The 19,739-nt window shown below is 38.7% G+C and overlaps 1 protein-coding gene across 2 annotated transcripts in view; it reads left to right on the top strand.

The window, feature by feature from the left end:
• Window positions 1–19,739, top strand: part of PCCA (propionyl-CoA carboxylase subunit alpha) — a 286,917-nt gene that overhangs the window by 97,385 nt on the left and 169,793 nt on the right. For both annotated transcript variants that reach the window (XM_048072682.2, XM_066986247.1), the window contains exons 10-12: window positions 3,752–3,854; window positions 9,702–9,796; window positions 17,155–17,305. In XM_048072682.2, the coding sequence (XP_047928639.2) occupies window positions 3,752–3,854; window positions 9,702–9,796; window positions 17,155–17,305 (349 nt within the window). The remainder of the gene's footprint in view (window positions 1–3,751; window positions 3,855–9,701; window positions 9,797–17,154; window positions 17,306–19,739) is intronic.

Genomic DNA, 19,739 nt, shown 5'->3' with positions numbered 1-19,739 from the left:
GCATGTGGCAAGATCAATAAATGCTTTTGTATGGCTTATACTTCAGTGTGAATAAATGTACTATAGGATGAGAGGAGAACCTTTAAAGACATCCTGTTCTTCCCCTTATAGAATCATTTATGTTTGAAAGGACCTGGAGAAATTATCTCATCGAGCTTCTTGCTCAGAACTGGGTCAGCACTGAATTTGAAGTAGGTTGCTTAGAGAGTTGTCTAGTTGGGTCTTGCAGACCTCCAAGGCATGAGTTTTCACAACCTCTCCAAAGAGCCTGCCATGCTGATTGGTTCTTTCCAGCCATTTTTTCCATTATATCCAGCTGGAAACTCCTCATTTCAGTTCATGATCATTTTGTCTTTTCTCCTGTGTACTTCAATAAAGAGCACAGCTCCTTTGTCTTAGTAAGCTACACTTGAAGTACTGGGAGGCTGCTTTTAGCTTCCCCTGAAGCCTTGTTGTTGTCCAGGTCCAAACATGCCTCATCCAGTGAGCCTGTCCTAGTGTACTCCAACCATTGTATTTGCTCTCCATTGACCTCAGCTCAGCATATTGAAATCATTTTAGTACTAGGAGGTCCAAAACTGGATGCAGTATTTCAAATGTGGTCTAACATGTACCGAGTAAAAGGGAATAATTACAGAGTAATTACAGTAGAACAGTTGCTCTACTGGCTGTGCTATGGGGATTAGTCTGTGCTAGGTACAGGACCCTACATTTGTTTTTGTGGGACTTTTTAAGATACCTGTAAGCCCCCTTCTCCAGCCTGTCTAGATCTCTTTGAAATGCAGCCTTGCCCTTGAGTATGTTGATGCCCTCAGTTTAGTGTTGCCCATGTATTGGTGGTGGTGCATCTCAGGTCAATGATAATGAGGTTAAACTGGTTCCAAAGTAAATTCCTGGGAAAATTCCTTTGTATTGGATTCCAAGTAGATTATGAGCCCACTAACTTTGAGCCTAAGACTCTAGCCAGTTTTTCACATATCTAGTTGTGCACATATGTAGACCATAACATCCTGCCTTGGAAACAATGGTACTATGAGAGACCACCAAGGCCTGGCTAAAACTGAAGCAGATATCCACTGTTCTCCTGTAATTAGTAGATATAGTCATAAAAGATGATCAGATGGGTAAATCTAATCAGTTACGGATCTCTTTCATGTGTCTTTTAGGAAAGCTTGCTCAATTACTTCTCCAAGGAATTAAAGTAAGGTGGACCAGATAGTAGTTCTGATTCTTTCATGCCCTTCTCAAACCTTGGTACAATGTTTGTCTTTCTCCAGGCATTGGGGATCTTTCCTGATCTCCAAAGCCTTTCAGAGATGACAGAGCAGCCTCACAATTACATATGCTACCTATCTTACATTTGGTCTTATGGTCTTGTGGGGGTCAGTTTCTCAAGAGATCCTCGATTCCATCCTCTTCCATTTCATTACCGGTAATTCATCTTCTTGAGTCCATTTGTGTTGAGAAGTTGACCCCAACATCCATCAGAAATGTCTGTTTGCTTGTGGTCTTCTATGTTGCTCTTCCAACACATCAGGGAAGTTATAAATAAAATAATAATAACAGAAAATGTACTGGAGACTTTGTTGTGTGAAGCATGAGCACAAACTTGCACTGCAGAATTCCTCTTACTGGCCATCTCCTTGATCCAAACCCTCTAGCTCTCATCCTCTTGCCTTCTATTTCCTAAGAGATCCCTGTATTTGGTCTGCCCTTTTGCAAAAAGGACATCCCTATTCTTATGCCCCTCCTGAAGAGTGGGTAACTGTTCATTGCAACAGTACAGGTATATGACCTGTCTCACGTAGTGTGGTGGTTTTACTTGGGTGGGCGGCCGAGCTCCACCACAACCACTCTCTCACTTCCCTTCCTCAAAGAGGAACGGGGAGAAAATATGATGAAAAGGGCTCAAGGGTTGAGATAAGGACGAGGAGATGGTGCAGTAATTATTGTGACGGGCAAAACAGACTCAGCATAGGGAGATAGTAAGATTTATTACCTATTACTAACAAGCTAGAGAAGTGAGAAACAGTTGAAAGAAACCAAAAGCACCTTCCCCCCCCCATCCACCCTCTGCCACCTCCTCCCCTGAGTGGCACGGGGGAATGGGGGTTATGGTCAGTCTGTAGCGCTTCTTCTCTGCTGCTCCTTCTCGGTCACTCTCGTCCCCTGTGCTGTGGGGTCCCTCCCACGGGATGCAGTCCTTGCTGAACTGATCCGGCGTGGGCTGCCCACAGGCAGCAGCTCTTCAAGAACTGCTCCAGATATGGGTCCGTACCACGGGGTCCATCCCTCAGGAGCAAACTGCTCCAACCTGGATCCCCAACAGGCAGCAGCTCCTGCCAGGTCACCTGCTCCTGCGTGGGCTCCTCTCCACGGGCTACAGGTCCAGCCCGGAATCTGCTCCAGCAGGGGTCTTCCACAGGCCGCAGCCTCTGTTGGTGCAGGTCCGCCTGCTTCACCGTGGTCTCCTCCATGGGCTGCAGGGGGACAGCCTGCTTCACCATGGTCCTCACCACAGGCAGCAGGGAACTTCTGCTCTGGCGTCTGGAGCACTTCTCTCCCTCCTTCTTCACTGACCCTGGCACCTGCAAGGCTGTTCCACACTCCTTTCACTCTCCCAGCTGCTGTGTGGTGCAGTGTTTTTTTTTTTCCCTGTCTTAAATATGCTCTCATAGAGACGCAAAACACCATCACTTACTGGCTCAGCTCTGGTCAGCAGTGGGGCCCTTACCAAACATGGGGCAGCTTCTAGATCCTTCTCACAGAAGCCACCCCTATGGCCCCCTGCTACCAAAACCTTGCCACATAAACCCACTACACATAGCCAGTTATTCTAAGTGTGTCACAAGTTCCCTTCCACTTCCATTCTGGGGCTTGTGTGGCCAGGAAAGTGAAAGTTTTGGACTTGATCACGCACGTCAGTCTCTGTCACATGTCATATGCCACTTAAAGAACTCGTAGAAAAATTCTGTGGAGCCTTTAGTTCCCCGTATTATGGTACATTTCACCCCACTGAAAACTGTACATGAAGTTGTTTGCAAGCAGTTATGTACCATATGAATAATCTTTCTGCCAGGAAAAGTAAAGTTGATGAATGTAATATTTTATAATCTTTATTTGTTTGAGTAATTATATATGTAAAAGAAAAGAAAGCAGAGGAAAGTGTTTGGAATGCATGCAGTATAAAACAATTCTACTTTAACATGAGGAAAAAGTAGTAGTACAGCTGCATGTTCTATGAAGTGAATTATTGCATCTTCAGGTTATGTGTTCAGTCATTGAATTTGCAAAATATGCAATACTGTATCTGCAGTTTTTTCATCTAATTGAACTACAGCTAACGCCTGCCATTCATTCTTGAGTGCTAAGAGGGCTGTATACTTTAAAGAGTGGTGAGCTTCACTTTTACTTCTATATAACATGTACTTCGTCAGTATTTTTGTTTACCCTTGATTACTGTGTTACTTCCAGAGAAGAAAATGACAGCAAAGTTATACGAATAATTTTTGTAAATGCCCAGACTTTTTAAACAATTTGAAATCCTTTGCACTTGTTTTCTATGTAATTGAAGAAAATCAAGACATTTGTTAAAAAATCAAATGCAAATGGTAAAAACTTGTTTTTTGGATGTGTGTTAATTGGTTGAAAACTGAAAGATAACTTTACTGAATAAATATTTCTTCTCCTTGTATGATTCAGAATTTATCTTTTAAAATAAAGATTGTTCTTTTTGTTTTGGTTATTTAAGGGAAGGTTTCAGGTTTTCATCTCAAGAAGCTGCTTCAAGTTTTGGTGATGATCGCTTACTGATAGAAAAGTTCATTGATAACCCTCGCCACATAGAAATCCAGGTTTGTACTATTATTATTACTTAGTTAAAAAGATTCAAACTGCTAAACCAATCAAAGTTCATGAAGTGCACATTACAAGCAAGAAGGAAGACAATGTGGCCTATGTATTGCATCCCAGGTTCCTCCTTTAGCAGAGCTCTTTAGGGTGTCATCACATCTGTTGTGATAAAAACCTTGAGTATAGTGTTTCCTTGGGTTCCTTAAGCTCAGTATGTATAAACAGGTGAACAAAACATCTCAAAACATAATTCTCGCAATTCTTGCTCTTCTCTGAGGATGGGATAAGAGGTGTTTCTGTTTATGACTCAGTCTTAAAAATTGTCCTACTCCAACTTTCCTTCTGTGTTTTAACTAAACATAAAACAGTGTTGGGATGTTCTTTGGGATAGAGGGTCCTGAACCATCATCAAAACTGAGTTGTTCATTTTTACGTTGATGTATGTAAAGATGTAGTCTCATTGTTCACTGTGTGAAAATAGGAAAGACTTCAGGACAGCTGTGTAGCAAAATACTTATTTCAGTATTTGGGCTTGTTCTGCTGCTCAAGTGGACTGACATAGAACTGTTCTGGTGAGTACAGTCAGTATCACAGGCAAGTTTTACTGAGTCCTTTTATAAGAGTCTCTACCAAACTTAAAATTTTAAAGTAAAACCGGTATCTCAGTTATAGAACAGTATCAAAAACATTACAGAAATATATCAGTTTTTCTAATGTGATTTTTCTGTTTTCTGATTTCCTTTAGGCCTTCAACTAAGACTAAGAAAATCACAACCCTTTATTTATTTCTCACAAATGATTAAAAACAGAACTTCATGTCCTAAAATGATAGTAAAATATTCACATTTAGAACTGCAATTTTAAAATAATAGTCTTCGTGCTAAGAGATAGATGATTGGTTTAATACTAATGATATCAAATATTTGTCATGAATTCAGGTCAAACAACTGCAATATAAGTAGACTTTTCAAAACATAGAGATCAGGAACAAATAATTCAGTTTTTCTAATTAAACAATTTAAAGAATTGCAGTGATCTTTAGATTTTTTTTAATTTAGAGGTGATTTTCTTGAGTAGCCCTTTTTTTTTTCTTATGAAAGACAAGTTCAGTGATTGTGTTGCATTTTATTTTAGAGGAGGAGAGAAATGTGTTTGTAAGTAACTAACATATAGTTTAAGAGACTGTAGTGTCCTTCTACCCTTAGTCTAGTACTTGATGGGCTTGATTAAGTGTTAGGGAATATTGTTTCAAACACTAGGCTAAAAAAGGCCTATGTTCTTGTGTTTTCCTGTGTCTTGGACCATTGCTCAAACTGCATGGCTATCATACACAGTGCAGCCTTCCTGTTTTTATTCTCTACCCTTTCTTTAGCAGGAAGACGATGAACCATACTCAGTTAATTGAAAAAAATGATTGTAGGCATCTGTCCTGAGGGCTGAAGTTTGAACTCTGGATCCTGATTCCAGTGCTTGAGCACAGCAGAGGATGTAGGAGTTCAAGCGCTATTATGCTTAACATTTTTCTTGCAAGTTGTAGGTGTTTTTGTCTGTATTTTGGTTTCGTATCTGATGTCTAATGCTGTCTGAACTCAGCAGGATGTGTGTCCCATTTTGGGCATGGTTGTTCAAAATCAGATATATTCTCCCTACCTTCTGGATTATGAAAATTTTTATCTTTTGTTGGATCTAGCATTGAGCAAGATCTGCTAATGGAAAACAAGATTTGTTTTCTTTGGACAGATTCTTCAACAAAATTATGATCTTAAAATTTGGGATGTATTTGATCTTATGTAGGCAACTAAATTGTGTCTGTCAATAGGCTTAAAATAGTCTATCTTGACAAGAAATTCATAAGCAGTATGTCAGTTTCTGCAAAAGAAATTTTACTTATTCTTGTCCAAACATAAACTCGAAGTTGTAGTGTTTTTTTTTTACAGTGAGAGCTTGATTTTTTTTTGACAGTAGTCAATAACTGGATGAAACAGCAAATTTGATAGTGTAGGATGATTTGTGTGAGAGAAATATTCAGCGTTTTTTACCCTGTCAGATATGTGCCCACTCAAACTAGATAGACTTCTTTTTTTTTTTTTCCCCTGTTTCAATTTAGAACTTGTCTATGTGTAGGATAACTTACGGCATATGTGAAATGAAGAAACAATCTTTAAAAATGAAATTTAAACCTTAACCTATTCTCTTCTGAAGGCCAAGGGAAGACATATAGTAAACATTTAGTTTCAGTGCTAACCTTCATTGCAAAAGAGCTCGGATCACTAGACGTTCCTGTACTCTCTTGGTAGGACCAATAATTTTTTTACCTGCATCTTTCTTTATTTTTTTATACACGGCTCACTATACCTTAATATTCTATTTCTCTTGGTCCTTGAAGACTTGGGTTAAAATTGCTGTATGCTATATAAAAATCCAGTCAGGCTACCAGCGGTAGTGGAAGAAAAGTCTCTTCAGGGAGATTGAAAATAAATTTGGAATTAATTTAGAGACTGAAATAAATTTGGTTTATGTTTATTTTTGAGATCAGGCTTCAAGGGACTGTTCAAAATGCAGTAGAACTGAAACAAGTGTGTTCAGGTGCTCAAAAGTTGTCTTGAATAGAAATGTTCTAAAATGTGTGCTTTGGCTTGGGATTTTTTTTGTCATCTTAAAGTTAACCTTTTGTTCTAATCTAGTTGTCTAAGACACCTCTTAGTTCAGTGGAAAGAGGTATGTACTTCCTGAGAGTCAGTCCCACTGTCCTAGAGAATTTGGGATGCTTCATTTTCCGAAGGTGCCCTTTTTTTCTGCATTGTTTAGAGAGAGCTTCAGCAATTTCCTACAGACTCTCTGATGACTTAAGTTAGATAAAATTTGATTCTTCCATACTTTCGTCAGCTGGGGCCAGATTTTGCATTCTGTCTTGGTTCCTTTAGTTTTAAAAAGATTATTACCTTAAAATTAGCACTGTAGTTAAGAACAACCAAATATTTTCACCTATATTAAACAATATAGCTATGCCATTTATAATTTATGGCACATAAATTTTTATTATAACTATACAATGAGTGTTGTTTTCCTGACACAAACACTTTGATGGTACCTTGTAACAATATCATGGTGTATCATTTTAACTTCGTGTTCTAATCAGCTTTAGGACATTGACCTTGGTTCATTTTCAAGCTACTAAATATACAAACAATTTGAGACCAGATGCCAAATATTTATTACGTTAGCAGTAACTTTTAAACAGAACTTTTTTTTAACATTCTCATATAGCTCCAAAGGATTGGTGCTTAAAATTGTTAAATAAGGGGTTTCCTGCGTCTAGCTATAAAACAATCACTTTGTAAAACATGAGAAAAGACTAAAACAATTAACAGGAAAAAAGAGTCCAAATAGACTTTATGCTTGAACTGATTTGAAGTCTTGTTCTCCTGAAATATCTGACATAAAGGATTTGAGTTTAAAGTAAGAGTACTTGTGATATCTAATTATTACTTGGCTAAATAGCAGACCTGTAACTGGACATAAAATTTAGCTGAATCATATAGAAGCGGTTGTGATAAATCATATTTAATTATTTTAGTGTGTAGATGTGGATAACATATACTTCTGTTCTAATTGTCCCACAAAACAGAATATTCTTGTATAAGAATATTAAGATATTTAGCAAAATGCCTGCATTTTTAGAGAGACATATACTGGATTTTAACTTCATCTCAGAGATTGATTTGAATGTTCTGTAAATGTCTTCTGAAATATAATTGATTTATGAAATAACTATCTTTTATTTCAGATAATATAAGCAATGAACCCAAAATGGAGTTAAAAGCCTAACTAACTAGTTGTTACATATTAGTCTGTTCATAATTACATCTTCATAGTAAATACCCACATCTGTCTCTTTTTGGGCCATATTGCCTGTGAATGCAATAATACAAATTTTTAAGATACAGGTTGCAGAAATTAAGAAGAATGCAAGAAATGTCCTGGAAAAAAAAAAAAAAGATGGCCTGAAAAATATTTTATTATATTTGGGGAGGGAGAGAAGAAACACAGAAACTTATTTTTGTTGAAATATTCCAGGACTTCTCTAGTTTGCTTGTTTTGTGAGGCTGAATTCTGTGGGAAGTTGTAGGCTTTGTAATGAAGCAGAACTGCCCACAGGGAATCATCCTATTTACAGGACAGTGATTTTCCAGCCAAGTACCATGCTATGCCCTAGATGCACTGTTTTAATAATAATAAAAAAATTCATCTCCCAAATGAGTTTATGTTGAACTCCATGGTGTTTAGTTCTGGACTGGGTGATTTAGGACTAGGGTGGGAAGTTGGTTTAGATGCTGTTGGGTTTTCTTTTGCTTTGTATAGGGGAACCTGTTACAGAATCTAGCAGTTCAGTTGACTCAAGTTCTCTGGTGCTGCCTGCTGCTAAACCTTCTGTGGGACAGGGAAGAGGGTTTTGGGACAAGCTGTAGTTTTGGAAATCCCTTGGTGTCATTCTTGTAGAGCTCTTTTACAAGGATTTTTCCTCTAGAAAGTTCCATAAACTTACGGTAGCTCAATAAAATTTGTGAGGAAAAGATAAGTCCGATCCCTCAGAGTGCAGAGCGCTCTGGGTCTGATGCTGCACAGTGCACAAGTCATCTTCATGAGATCAGCGCCTCATTTCCAGTCGCATCTACCCAGATTATTCACGCATCAGGAAACATTGGTGTCATAGATGCAGGAATTCATCTTGCTTAGTGCCCTACTCGCTCGGTGGTGCTAAAAGGAATAATAAATAATACAGATTCTTTGTCACAAATGTAAGCAGATATGGTTGAGTTCACACAGTTTGAGGAAGATTGTCTCCATTTTTTTCATCTTGTTTGTTTTCAGTGTAGAACTACACTGTTAAAGAATGAAGCATGAATATTGGCACAGGTTCCCGCAGATCAGAGCAGGAAGATAGATGGAAGAAAATGGATTAGAGGGAAAAATTTATAAGGAAGAAGGGAGCAGGTGTGGTCTGCAAGGAAAGAAATTGTTCCAAGAATAAGTACATAGAGTATAACATCACAAGATCGGAAGAAGTCTACTTGAATCCTCAAATCCAGTCTCCTGCTATTGAAAATGACTGTACCGTACAGAAGAATTTATAAAGTTCCTTTTCTTACTTTTCCTTACAGTTTGAACTTGCAGAATCAGTTCTGCTACACTTAACTTGTGTTTTTTCTAACGTGTAATTTAGGTAGTTGGATCTAGATGTTTGTATGTTTAACTCTTTCGTGGTCTGAAGCTGCAGCCAAGAGCTGTAGTTGACTCCTGACTTTTGAGGAAATCCTTGAAACTCCTACCTTGCAAGTGTTGGGGAAGTAGCAAGTTTTATTCTCTCTGACAAAAGATTTCAAAGTTTCTTCCTCGTTAAACACAGGATGCTCAGCCTGCTAAGAAAAACCCATTAGCTGTTGTTTCTGAAAGCTTTTGTCTGACAAAAAATAATGCTTAACAACATGCTTCTTAGTATTTCATTATGCAGTACAATTTTAGAGGCTTGAAAATACATTTTTTTTCTTGTTTCAGTCTTTTGATTTTTTTTTTCCCTTTTGAACTTCTTGGGGGCTTCTCATAAGAAGTGAGTGCTCTTTGCCATATACAGACTGTAGAGAGGCTTTAAAATAATCCTGTTTAGAGTTTGAAGTAGCATTCAACTAATATTTCATATATAATTAATTTTCTATACTAGCGTTTTTCACCAATCTTCATTTCTAGATTGGAACAAAAATAGAGTAACTGAATGCTATAGAATAGTAGTATAATGTCAAAAGGTGGTATGTATGCATCTGTTGGTTAATAGCAGCATGTTATTGTTTCAGGTGTTGGCAGATAAACATGGCAATGCCTTGTGGTTGAATGAAAGAGAGTGCTCTATTCAAAGAAGAAACCAAAAAGTTGTGGAGGAAGCACCAAGGTACGTATACTGGACTCTATACAGCTTCATAGTTACTGAAAACATTTTCAGAAAGCTCCTGGTTTTATTATACAATTACAAGCCAAGTTTATTCTTTTAAAAAAATGCCAAGAAAATAAATGGTATGTTTTAGTATGTTACAGTCATTTGAATGTAATGCAGCTTTAATGTGCTTTAGAGAGTGGTTTGACCTTGCTTCATTCAGTCATTCTGTAAGAAGAAAAATGGTGATTTATTAGACATATTTTTTTTCATGATCTTGTATAAAATAGAAGTGGATCTTACCAATCAAATATACGGAGTATATGAGATGGCTTGCTTATTACATCTGAGATAGTTTTGTTTTACGTTGCTATTCAGCTTTTGGATTTAAGAGTCAAATAAAAAAATGAAATAAATACCTTTAGGAATGGTTAACTGGTATTTGACTGTTACAGTAATTTTCAGAGGGCCAGATAACGCAGTTTATTTCTATTTTGAATTGAATATTAAGTTCTAAATACTCTGCACCACTTCTAGTGCCATTCATGGTAGTGAGCTATGGATGTAGGTGTCCAGTAATGCTTAAATAGCTCTTGTTGTTTCCTGTAGTGCTTGTGGATTTCTCAGAAGCATTATGTCTAGGAATCTGACTGTGTTGTTGTTTGGGTAATATGAAGGCTTCATGTCACAATGTAATACCTGTGTGTATATATGCGTACCCAAGCACTTGAGAGGAGAGTCTTTTGCCTCAGCAGTACCTATTGGTTGCTGCCTGCCACTATTGCCTGCTCATACTCCATGCCTGTGGTGAATTAAAAGGAGTGATACGTCTTTCTGTCACCAGCCAACCGTGATTAGAGTGTTTCTTTCATCAGAAATATCAGCCTTTTAACTTACTTGGGCTTCTCTGTTGGAGTTGCCAATAAGTCTTTTCATCCCTTCCTATAACTCTACAAAAGAGTGGGGGCAAGCCAATAGCTTCCAAAATTTGGCATGAAAATTCGTCTTTCTCATTGCTGCTGAATGTTTTAGACTTTGCCAGCCCCTTATTGGAAGCCTTATCTGACTTACAGCTGCTTGCAGTTGACTGCAGAATCCATTTATTTACGAACAATTCCAAGAGCATTGCAGATACGCAAGGCAGTAACTTCTGTCAGACACTGTAGAGACCCTAAAGCCTTCAGTTAAACCTTCCAGGTAATGACACAACTTCTCTTGTACAACTGGGTGGAGGAAGTACGCTGTCCTCACTACTATTTTTTTTTCCTCCTACTTTGTGTGGTAGCTGCTATTAAGAATGTGGAGCTAAGTTGAAGCCCTTCCCCCCCCCCCCCCCCCCCCCCCCCGCATGATGCTGAGGAGATGGGAATATTGTAGGCTAAGATGTTTATTTTTATTTTGTATGATTTAGGGCTTTTGACGCTGGCCTCTTCTCAGACCTCTTTTGATTCACTTCCTGCCAATAGTGTCTTTTTCTGAAGTGCCCAGCTGCTGATTTCGACAGACTGATTGTTGGGGTTCATTTAGCTTTGAAAATAATCTTTATGATTTTGCTAAACAAAGCTAAGTCTGCAGCTCTTGAACTTGTCTTATTGGGATCATCTCATGTTTGAATCTGAGGTTTTCATAGGGAAGTTCTGTCTTGTTTTAAAAAACAAAACAACAAAATACTCCTTTTTTGAGGAGAGAAAGCTCTTTAGTTCACAACCTGATGAGCTTACTGTATTCAAGGGATTCATGGTGGGTCAATCCCTTGTTCTCAGACAGGAGACCAACAGGCCTTGCTCTTTCTCTTTTACCATATTCAGTTGTCCTACTCTGTTCCAGGAAGCATGGACAGTAAGAGCATCACCAGTTTTTTAGTTAGCGCTGGTTGTAGGCTTCTCAGCATTCTTTGGGAGCTGGGCAAAACTTCTGGTGCCTTGCAATAGTTTTGTCTTTGCCTCTAGCTTCAAACCTTTTGGGAAGATGCTGTTGACTTTTCATGTCATCAGACAGGTTGAAATTTAAACAGATGAGCAACGTTTAATTGTTGTTCCTTAGTTCAGTTTTTGTTCCTGCTCTGCCCAAACTCTCTCTGTTCATTTTCAGAGAGAGTTGCTAAGAGGCAGTGTACTTTGGCAAGATAGAAAAAGACAACACCCTAGCATTTTGTCTGGTAGAGCAATTACGAAGGGAGTCTTCGCCATGTGGAGAAACAATGCTCATAAAGCTTATGAGAAAATCCACTGATCCCTTACGATCAATCTAAAATAAATTGATCAACGGAATGTAAATGTTCAAGAAACTTAGTTGACTTCCTGTTGTATAACTGGAGCTCAAAGGATCGTTCTTAACCTTCACTTTGATGAGAGCAGGTGTCCTTTCTAACCATTTCAGGACCTGATAAAAGCTTTTTATCTTTTGCCTCACCGCTTGGGTGAAGGAATGCCCAGCTGTTCAGAAGCACTTGGCTATCTGTTTCTTTGATGTCCAAAGTTAGATTTTAACCATTTTTTTCTATTTTTGAGTTCAGATTGGCTATTCACTCAGCTATCATTACTTGAATATGTTGATGACTTTCTTCCAAAGTATCTTGAATGGCGTTATGGAGAAGTGCCACGTGAAGGCCCTTCCACTCACTGTGATCATCCAGCTGTGGTAGTAAAAGAGATCAAACATTTGATCCCCCATGGACTGCCATTTAAGTATCATATCTCAAAATGCTTAACGTAGGGACACTCAGACACTGGGTGTAACCTTCTCTCTACATTTTCAGAACTTTACTGTTCAAGTAATGGTGGAACAGCACCCTGCCGTTGTGTTGTCTGCTGTTGTGTAAGATCTGCATTATCCTTCACCATGAGCAAATTCTCAAAACTTGCCAGCTGCCTACTAATTCTCCATGGCTGTCTCTACTTTGGAGATTTGAGGTGATGCCATGTCCTTTGGTTTGAATCTTAGTAGACAAGACCTTCAGAATTAAGCTATTCTTATGACACGCTCTCAACTATTTACCAATTTCCCTGAGTTTAATCTCAGGCAGGAAATAATTTTCTTAGTATGTTTTTTTTCTTTTCTTCCTAGCCATATACGTTCAGAGTTGTGGTTGACTTAGCTATCACAGACATTAGTTTTGCACTGTCTTTTTAGATTGAAGGATGTTCTTTCAATTTCAGTTCAAAGAACAAAAATGTTTTTTTTTTTTATTATTATTTCTGCCTGTGACAGAAAGATCTAAGAGAGAGATTTCAAAAGGGAGGTTATTTTACCAGTAAGTGACTGCGTTGGAATGCAAGTAAAACAGTTAAACTCTTCTTGTGACCTTTTTGGCATGCACCATTGTTAGCTTCTCTGAGGAATGTTTCTGTCCCTGGAAGGTGCACAGACAGCAACTTCTTTCACTTTATGCAAGCACTAAGCTTTCTCCGTGAAGCCAAGTTACTTCAGGATCATATTCCAGATTAACTGCCAAGGTGCTATGTGAAGTCACCAACAAGTCGAATGAGTGTATATAGACAAGAACTTAGTGAAAAGTATGTCATTGCTCTATACTGTGTATACAAGCTCTCCTTAGAGTTGTGCTCCATGCATATGTGCCAGAACCACATTTCCTGTCACTCCGTCCAGAAACCCTTGAAGGATTCTGGGCTAAGGGAAGCTGTGAGCCTGTTCTGTTTGTGTCTCTGTACATGATTCATAGGTTAGCGCAATTTAGATGTGGGGGTAAAGCTGTTTTTCAAACATGCCTGTAGTGCGGTAGTATGCATAGGTATCTCAAGGAACGATTACTGTAGATAAGTAATTAGTTGGACATGCTGCTTGTTTAAAATATTTCCTAAGAGTGGGTAAGCTGATCTTGAAATGTAGAAAATGCAGATACTGTTATCTCCCAGCATAGTCATATCTTCAGAAGAAGTGTAAAGTGAATTTTCATTGTTTGTTTTGGGTGTATTTTTTTGTCTAAGCCGAGCAGTAAATTTCCACTGACAATGCAATTGTAGTTTGCAAAATACTTGGCTTTTTCTGAGTGAAGGTGATAAAGATATTTTGGGAAACAGTATCAGATGAACTGGAGGTGGAGAGGTAACATTTTGCCCATGTGGTCACCTCTCTGGATGTAGAAACAATAGAACAAAACAACTGGATTGTCTTTGATCAACTTTACAATCACTTGAAGAAGGTCTTGTGAGTGAAATGTCAGGTCTGATCTTATTTGGTCTTTCTGGTGCTTTTATCTTGTGAATCCTTTTTATTTTGCAGCCTTCATGCTGCCATAGGAGCTATTTGGTGGGAAGAATAACAGTATATGTGTGAGGAAAAGAGTTGAAGTCAGGTTTAAAATGCTCCATTTTCAAGGGATGTCTAATTAGACTGGAGAAGGTTTATTTCATTTGTATAAGGTGAGTGGTTAAAGAATGGAGAAACAATGTATATGAAAGGTAAAGCAGCAGAGGGGAATAGGAAAACTTCAGTTAATTAACCTACCTGATTGCAGGGATATTCCAGTCATTTTAGAGCATAAAGCTTAACCACATGGCAGAGATCAAGTTTAGCAGTGTGACAGCTCTCTATTCCATTCTTTGGCTACAGCAGGAGGTGAACAGAGAGATCTCAGACATACATTTAACAAACATAGGGAGACACCACTGTAATAAAAGGGAGTAACTGTCTTTCATCCATATGAGAAGTAATAATGGTTATTCTAGAAATAGAATATGAAGGCAATATTGAAAAGGTTCTGTTCTTCATAAGCCACTCATTGACCTTTCATGATCAAAACCCTGAATTGAATTATAAGTTAATGTCTTTGTGTAATCTTATCTTCTTATTGAATCAAAATAAGAAATATTATGAAACTCTTTTATGTTACCAGCACCTATTTTTATAGGTATGACGGTTTTGCCCTTTTTTCCCTCTCAGATCTAGCGTAGGATCTGCTGATAGCATTCCTGTGATCTGTCTTGACTTCCTTTTCCTGTTGACCCAGTTGTTGCCAAAAGAGAATTTTTTTCTGAAATTCTGAAACTGCTTGTCTTACTGTCCAACTAAATCCACCCCTATGATGCTGGCTGGACTTGGGGTGCTAAGTAGCACTTTTCCCATGAAGAAAAGCATTCCATTGTCTATCAATTTGCCTAGGTATTTCCTTGCTTTTCGTGTCACTTCAGATACTGGCTTCCAATTGGTCCTTTCCAGAATTAGGGCCCACTTTTGAAGACACCTCAATCATAGAATATCTGAGTTGGAAGGGACCCACACGGATCACTGAGTCCAACTCCTGGGTCCCCAAAGGACCACCCCTCCAAAAAAAAAATCAGATCATGTCTCTGAGAGCATTGCCCAAACACTTGAACTGTGGCAGGCTCGGTGCTGTGACCGCTGCCCTGGTGAGCCTGTTCCAGTGCCTAACCACCCTGTTGGTGGAAAAACCTTTTCCTGATATCTAGTCTGAACCTCCCGTGTCGTAGCTTCAAGCTGTTCCCTCGGGTCCTGTCGCTGTCCCCAGAGAGCAGAGCTCAGCGCCTGCTTCTCTGCTCCCCTCGTGGGGGAGCTGCAGGCCGCCATGAGGCCTCCCCTCAGTTTCTTCTCCTCCAGGCTGAACAAACCACGTGACTTCAGCTGCTTCTCACATGTCTTCTTCTCTAGACCCTTCACCATCTTTGTAGCCCTCCTTTGGACACTCTCTAATTGTTTTATGTCTTTCTTTATATTGTGGCACCCAAAACTGCACGCAGTGCTCAAGGTGAGGCTGCACCAGTGCAGAGCAGAGCGGGACAGTTCCTTCCCTCAGCCAGCTAGCAGTGCTGTTCTTGTTGGACCCCAGGGTGCAGTTAGCCCTCTGGGCCGCCAAGACATGCTGCTAGCTCATGTTCAGCTTGCTGTCCATCAAAACCCCCAGATCTTCTCTGCAGGGCTGATCTCCAGCGTCTCATACCCCAGTCTGTATGTATAGCCAGGGTTGCCCCTTCCCAGGTGCAGAATCCAGCACTTGTTCTTGTTAAACTCCATGTTGTTGGTGATTGCCCAGCTCTCTAACCTGTCTAGATCTCTCTGCAAGGCCACACCACCCTTGACGGAGTCAACAGTTCCACCTAATTTGGTATCATCTGCAAATTTTCTCAAAAAAAAAACTTCAAGTCCTACATCCAAATCATTTATGAAAACATTGAAGAGAACTGGTCCTAAAATGGAGCCCTGGGGAACCCCACTAGCGAGAGGTTGCCAGCTTGATGTAACGTCATTTACAAGAACCCAAATACCTAACAATTTGGTATAAGCAATACATAACACTTGGTATTGTGGCCTTTTCATTTTAAACAGTAACTTAGAGGTAAGGTAGAAGTGACCTTCCATTCCTTTACAAAAGTGTTTTTAAATGGTAGTTGAGTTACATGTCTAATATAAATCACCACAGAAATATGATAAGCATGTTTATAAGTTCCTATAAAATGAACTGTACATGCTGTCTCTTGTTGAAGGTCAGTGCATTGGAGTGAAGGGCAGCCAATTCCAGAGCTTTGATGTAAAAATATAAATTTACAGTCTACATAGGTTAATCTAAATCCAAATTTGCAGTGTAGAGGAGAGGAATGAGCAGAGTATATATCTTCCCAAGTCTTCCAGTATGTTCTAACAGTGAAAGCGGTGTATTGAGCTCCTAGATTGAGAAGGGTTGCCCCTGGGTGGTGTCCATACTTTGTAGAAGTGAATGAATTGCAATCAGCAGACACGGATAACTAGTCTTTAGCTTACAGGTAAACTTGAGAGAGGAAATATAGAATATGAATGTTTGTCATTGTTGATTTTGTTTTAGCTAACATAATGAATACATAAGTCTTCTTCACTACAATTTTGCTATCAGTGGAAGCTCAAATAAATACTTCATGAACTTCCAGAATTTATTTATTACAAAGAATATCAATAAAACAGACATGCTGTTTTAACTTTGAGTCAGAAAACAAATTTTCCTTAGACCTCGTCTTGTATTTTGGCATTTGTGTTTCTCTTGGATGGTATCTTTTCTTAACAGCTTCATTGTGGTTCTTTATTTTTTAGTTACTGTTTTCTGAAAATAGGTATGCCTTCTAAAATGTCATGGATTTGTATGTATTTATTTTCATTTAACTTGAATTTTTATAGATCTTAGTGTTCTAAAAAAGTTCTGTTATTTTATATTTTAGAGAATACTGTTATTATGAATTTCTTGTACTTTAGTGGTAACTGTGAAGTATGCAGTGTATCTATTTAGGTGCAATATAAAGGTAACATTTGACTGTTTTGATGTTATCATAACTTAAATAATGATACTGTCTTCTTCTGGTGGTAGTTTAAGCAGAAAAATAAATGATACATTTTTTTTTAAACTGAAGAGAGGCATTGTTTCTGTATTGTAGCACTTTTCTAGACCCTGAAACTCGAAGAGCAATGGGAGAACAAGCAGTAGCTCTTGCCAAAGCAGTAAAATATTCCTCTGCTGGAACAGTAGAATTCCTTGTGGACTCCAGTAAGAATTTCTACTTCTTGGAAATGAATACTAGACTTCAGGTAAGAAAAACAGCTCTTCAGATTCAGAAAAAGTGTTATTTAAAAAAACAGAACATAACCTCCTTCCATACTTAGGGGTCTGTTCCTGCAAAGACTTGCACGTAACTAACTTGACGGATGTGAGCACTTCCAACTGAACTTAAAAGATCTACTCACTTAAGTAAGCCTGTGTATACAAGACTTTGCAGCCCTGAGCCCTTGTAGAGCACTCAAGTAAGCATTCAGAGGTTTTTTTGCTCTTTGTTACACTTGACCTAAAGACCTTTCAAGAGGTCACTGTGAAGTGCCACTGTGAGCACACAGTAAGTGACTAGCCACTGTGCTCTGAAGCTTTTCCCCACTGGTCCCTTAAGTTTCTTTTCTATTTTTTATACTTTTATGATTGCTTGCTGGGTATCTCTAGGACTGTGATTAAAACTATATGTGTATATCAGAAATAAAAACAAAAACTAAATGTGTATATCAGAAATAAAAACACTGTCAATGTGCATGTGACTGAAATCGTGAATGGAATGTAACTTTGTAAAAAGAGTGCTGACATGGTGTAGGATTTTTGTACCAGCTCATGGAATCAGTAGTAGATGTGAATAGCAAATGGGTGGGCAAACTGTTTCATGGGCTCCTTTCTCCGTTATTTGACTGTGGTAATGCATTTCCGGTCATGATCTACGAAAGCAGGCACACAACTCTGGATGTCACTCTCAGAAACCGCAAGAAAGTCCAACTTGCAAGCAAGTGAACACCATCTTTATCTTCCTTCTCTCACTTTGTCAAATTATGCCAGACATACTGAAATTTAGAATCAAGCAATAGAGTAATTAGCTTATTTTTCTTTCTTATCTACATTTCATTAGGGCTGTGTCCTGTCTGCTGCTTGTACCTGTGGGCAATAATAGAGAGAGCACAAAGAGATGCTTGTGATTCTGACATCTCTGGATGACTTTGTATAATGGCTGGGCAAATTTATGTTTTGGGTAAATAAACTAGAGAAGATTGGGGCCCCAAGGAGTAGGGATTTTAAAAACAGCCTGCCCTAGAGAGGGAAGACTGCTGGTAAAATTTGCCTTGCCTTGCAGGGCAGCAGTGTTTTCAGAATTACTCATGACAGTTGTACTTTACTTACACTGTGGTGGTTTTACTCAGCTGGGGAGCCAAGCTCCACTACAGCCATTCTCTCACTCGCCCCCTTCAAAGGGAAAGGGGGAGAAAATGTGATGAAAAAGACTCAAGGGTTGAGGTAAGGGTGAGGAGATCACTTAATTATCATCACAGGCACAACAGACTCAACATAGGGAGATTAATAAAATCCAAACCGTTGCTATGTAAACCCAATACAATACTTTTGCTAGCAGTTTATTTGCCTGATTGTTAATTGCTTTGTATAGTTCATTAAAACATTATGAAGAATTTATCATAAAGAACACATTTTTTATGCTTTTCCCAAACCTGTAGCTTTTGAGAGAACAATTTTCAGAGGCTCTCCACACTCTTGTGTACATAGAAGAAAATACATGATTTTCTGTTTAACCCACCTGGAGTCCCAAACCATTTCCTTGCTATAATACATCATTGGCCATCCATTCCTAAATGGAAACAGTGATGAAGGATCCTTGAAGTTGATTTGATTTGCAATTTTTTTAAAGATGTTATCTTAGCTGTTTTGTGATGTCTCTCCCCTGCCTGCCTTAACACATGGTGGTAAGAATGTTCAAAGTCCCAAGCCTCAAACTTGCTTAATTGTAGAGGTCTCCACATACACAGTGAGAAAGCTTTCACAATTCCATCTTTCAGGGCTTTAAAGACTCCGTTTGCAATATAGCCTAAGCACTTTGACAATCCCCTATAATAGCAGACTCATTCTTTCCAACTCTTAAAGAAATTTACTAATCTTAAATTACAGTACTTGTGTAGATATTCATTAATTCCTCTATCCTGACTGTGTATTGTCTCTAATTAGCATTTCAGCTTGAGGCTGCAGAGCAGTAATTTTCTCTGATTCTTCCCAAGGCTTACCCAATTGATCTGTCACTTCTCCCAGGTCTCAAGCTTTACTTTCTGTGCAGCTAACAGTTATGCAACTAACATCTTGTTGCTCCCTTCTATTAAGAGCCAAACTTAGAAACTCTAATGAAGCTTGTTGTCCAGATTTAACTTCATAACCAGGAGTGTCTCCAGATGTCCCTGTATTGCTTTATCTTTTTCCTTTTGCATCCCGGAAATGTGAACAATGACTAACAGGCTTACTTGCCATGTTTCAGCTAAGTACTCAACAGTTGGAAGAACTTCTTAAATGATAAACATCTTATGTGTAAATGATGCTCCTAAGGTCTTTGTCAGTGTGCATTACAGACACAGCTGCATGTCAGCATCGGTAGAATGTGTCTACTGTAAATTATGCAATTTTCTATGTCTGTTTTCATGTTTGTGTAATCTC

This window comes from Anser cygnoides, chromosome 1 (genome assembly GCF_040182565.1).
Source record: "Anser cygnoides isolate HZ-2024a breed goose chromosome 1, Taihu_goose_T2T_genome, whole genome shotgun sequence".
Taxonomy (NCBI): Eukaryota; Metazoa; Chordata; class Aves; order Anseriformes; family Anatidae; genus Anser; species Anser cygnoides.
Note: the sequence above shows the minus strand (reverse complement) of the source record. Positions and strands in the feature narration are given on the sequence as shown.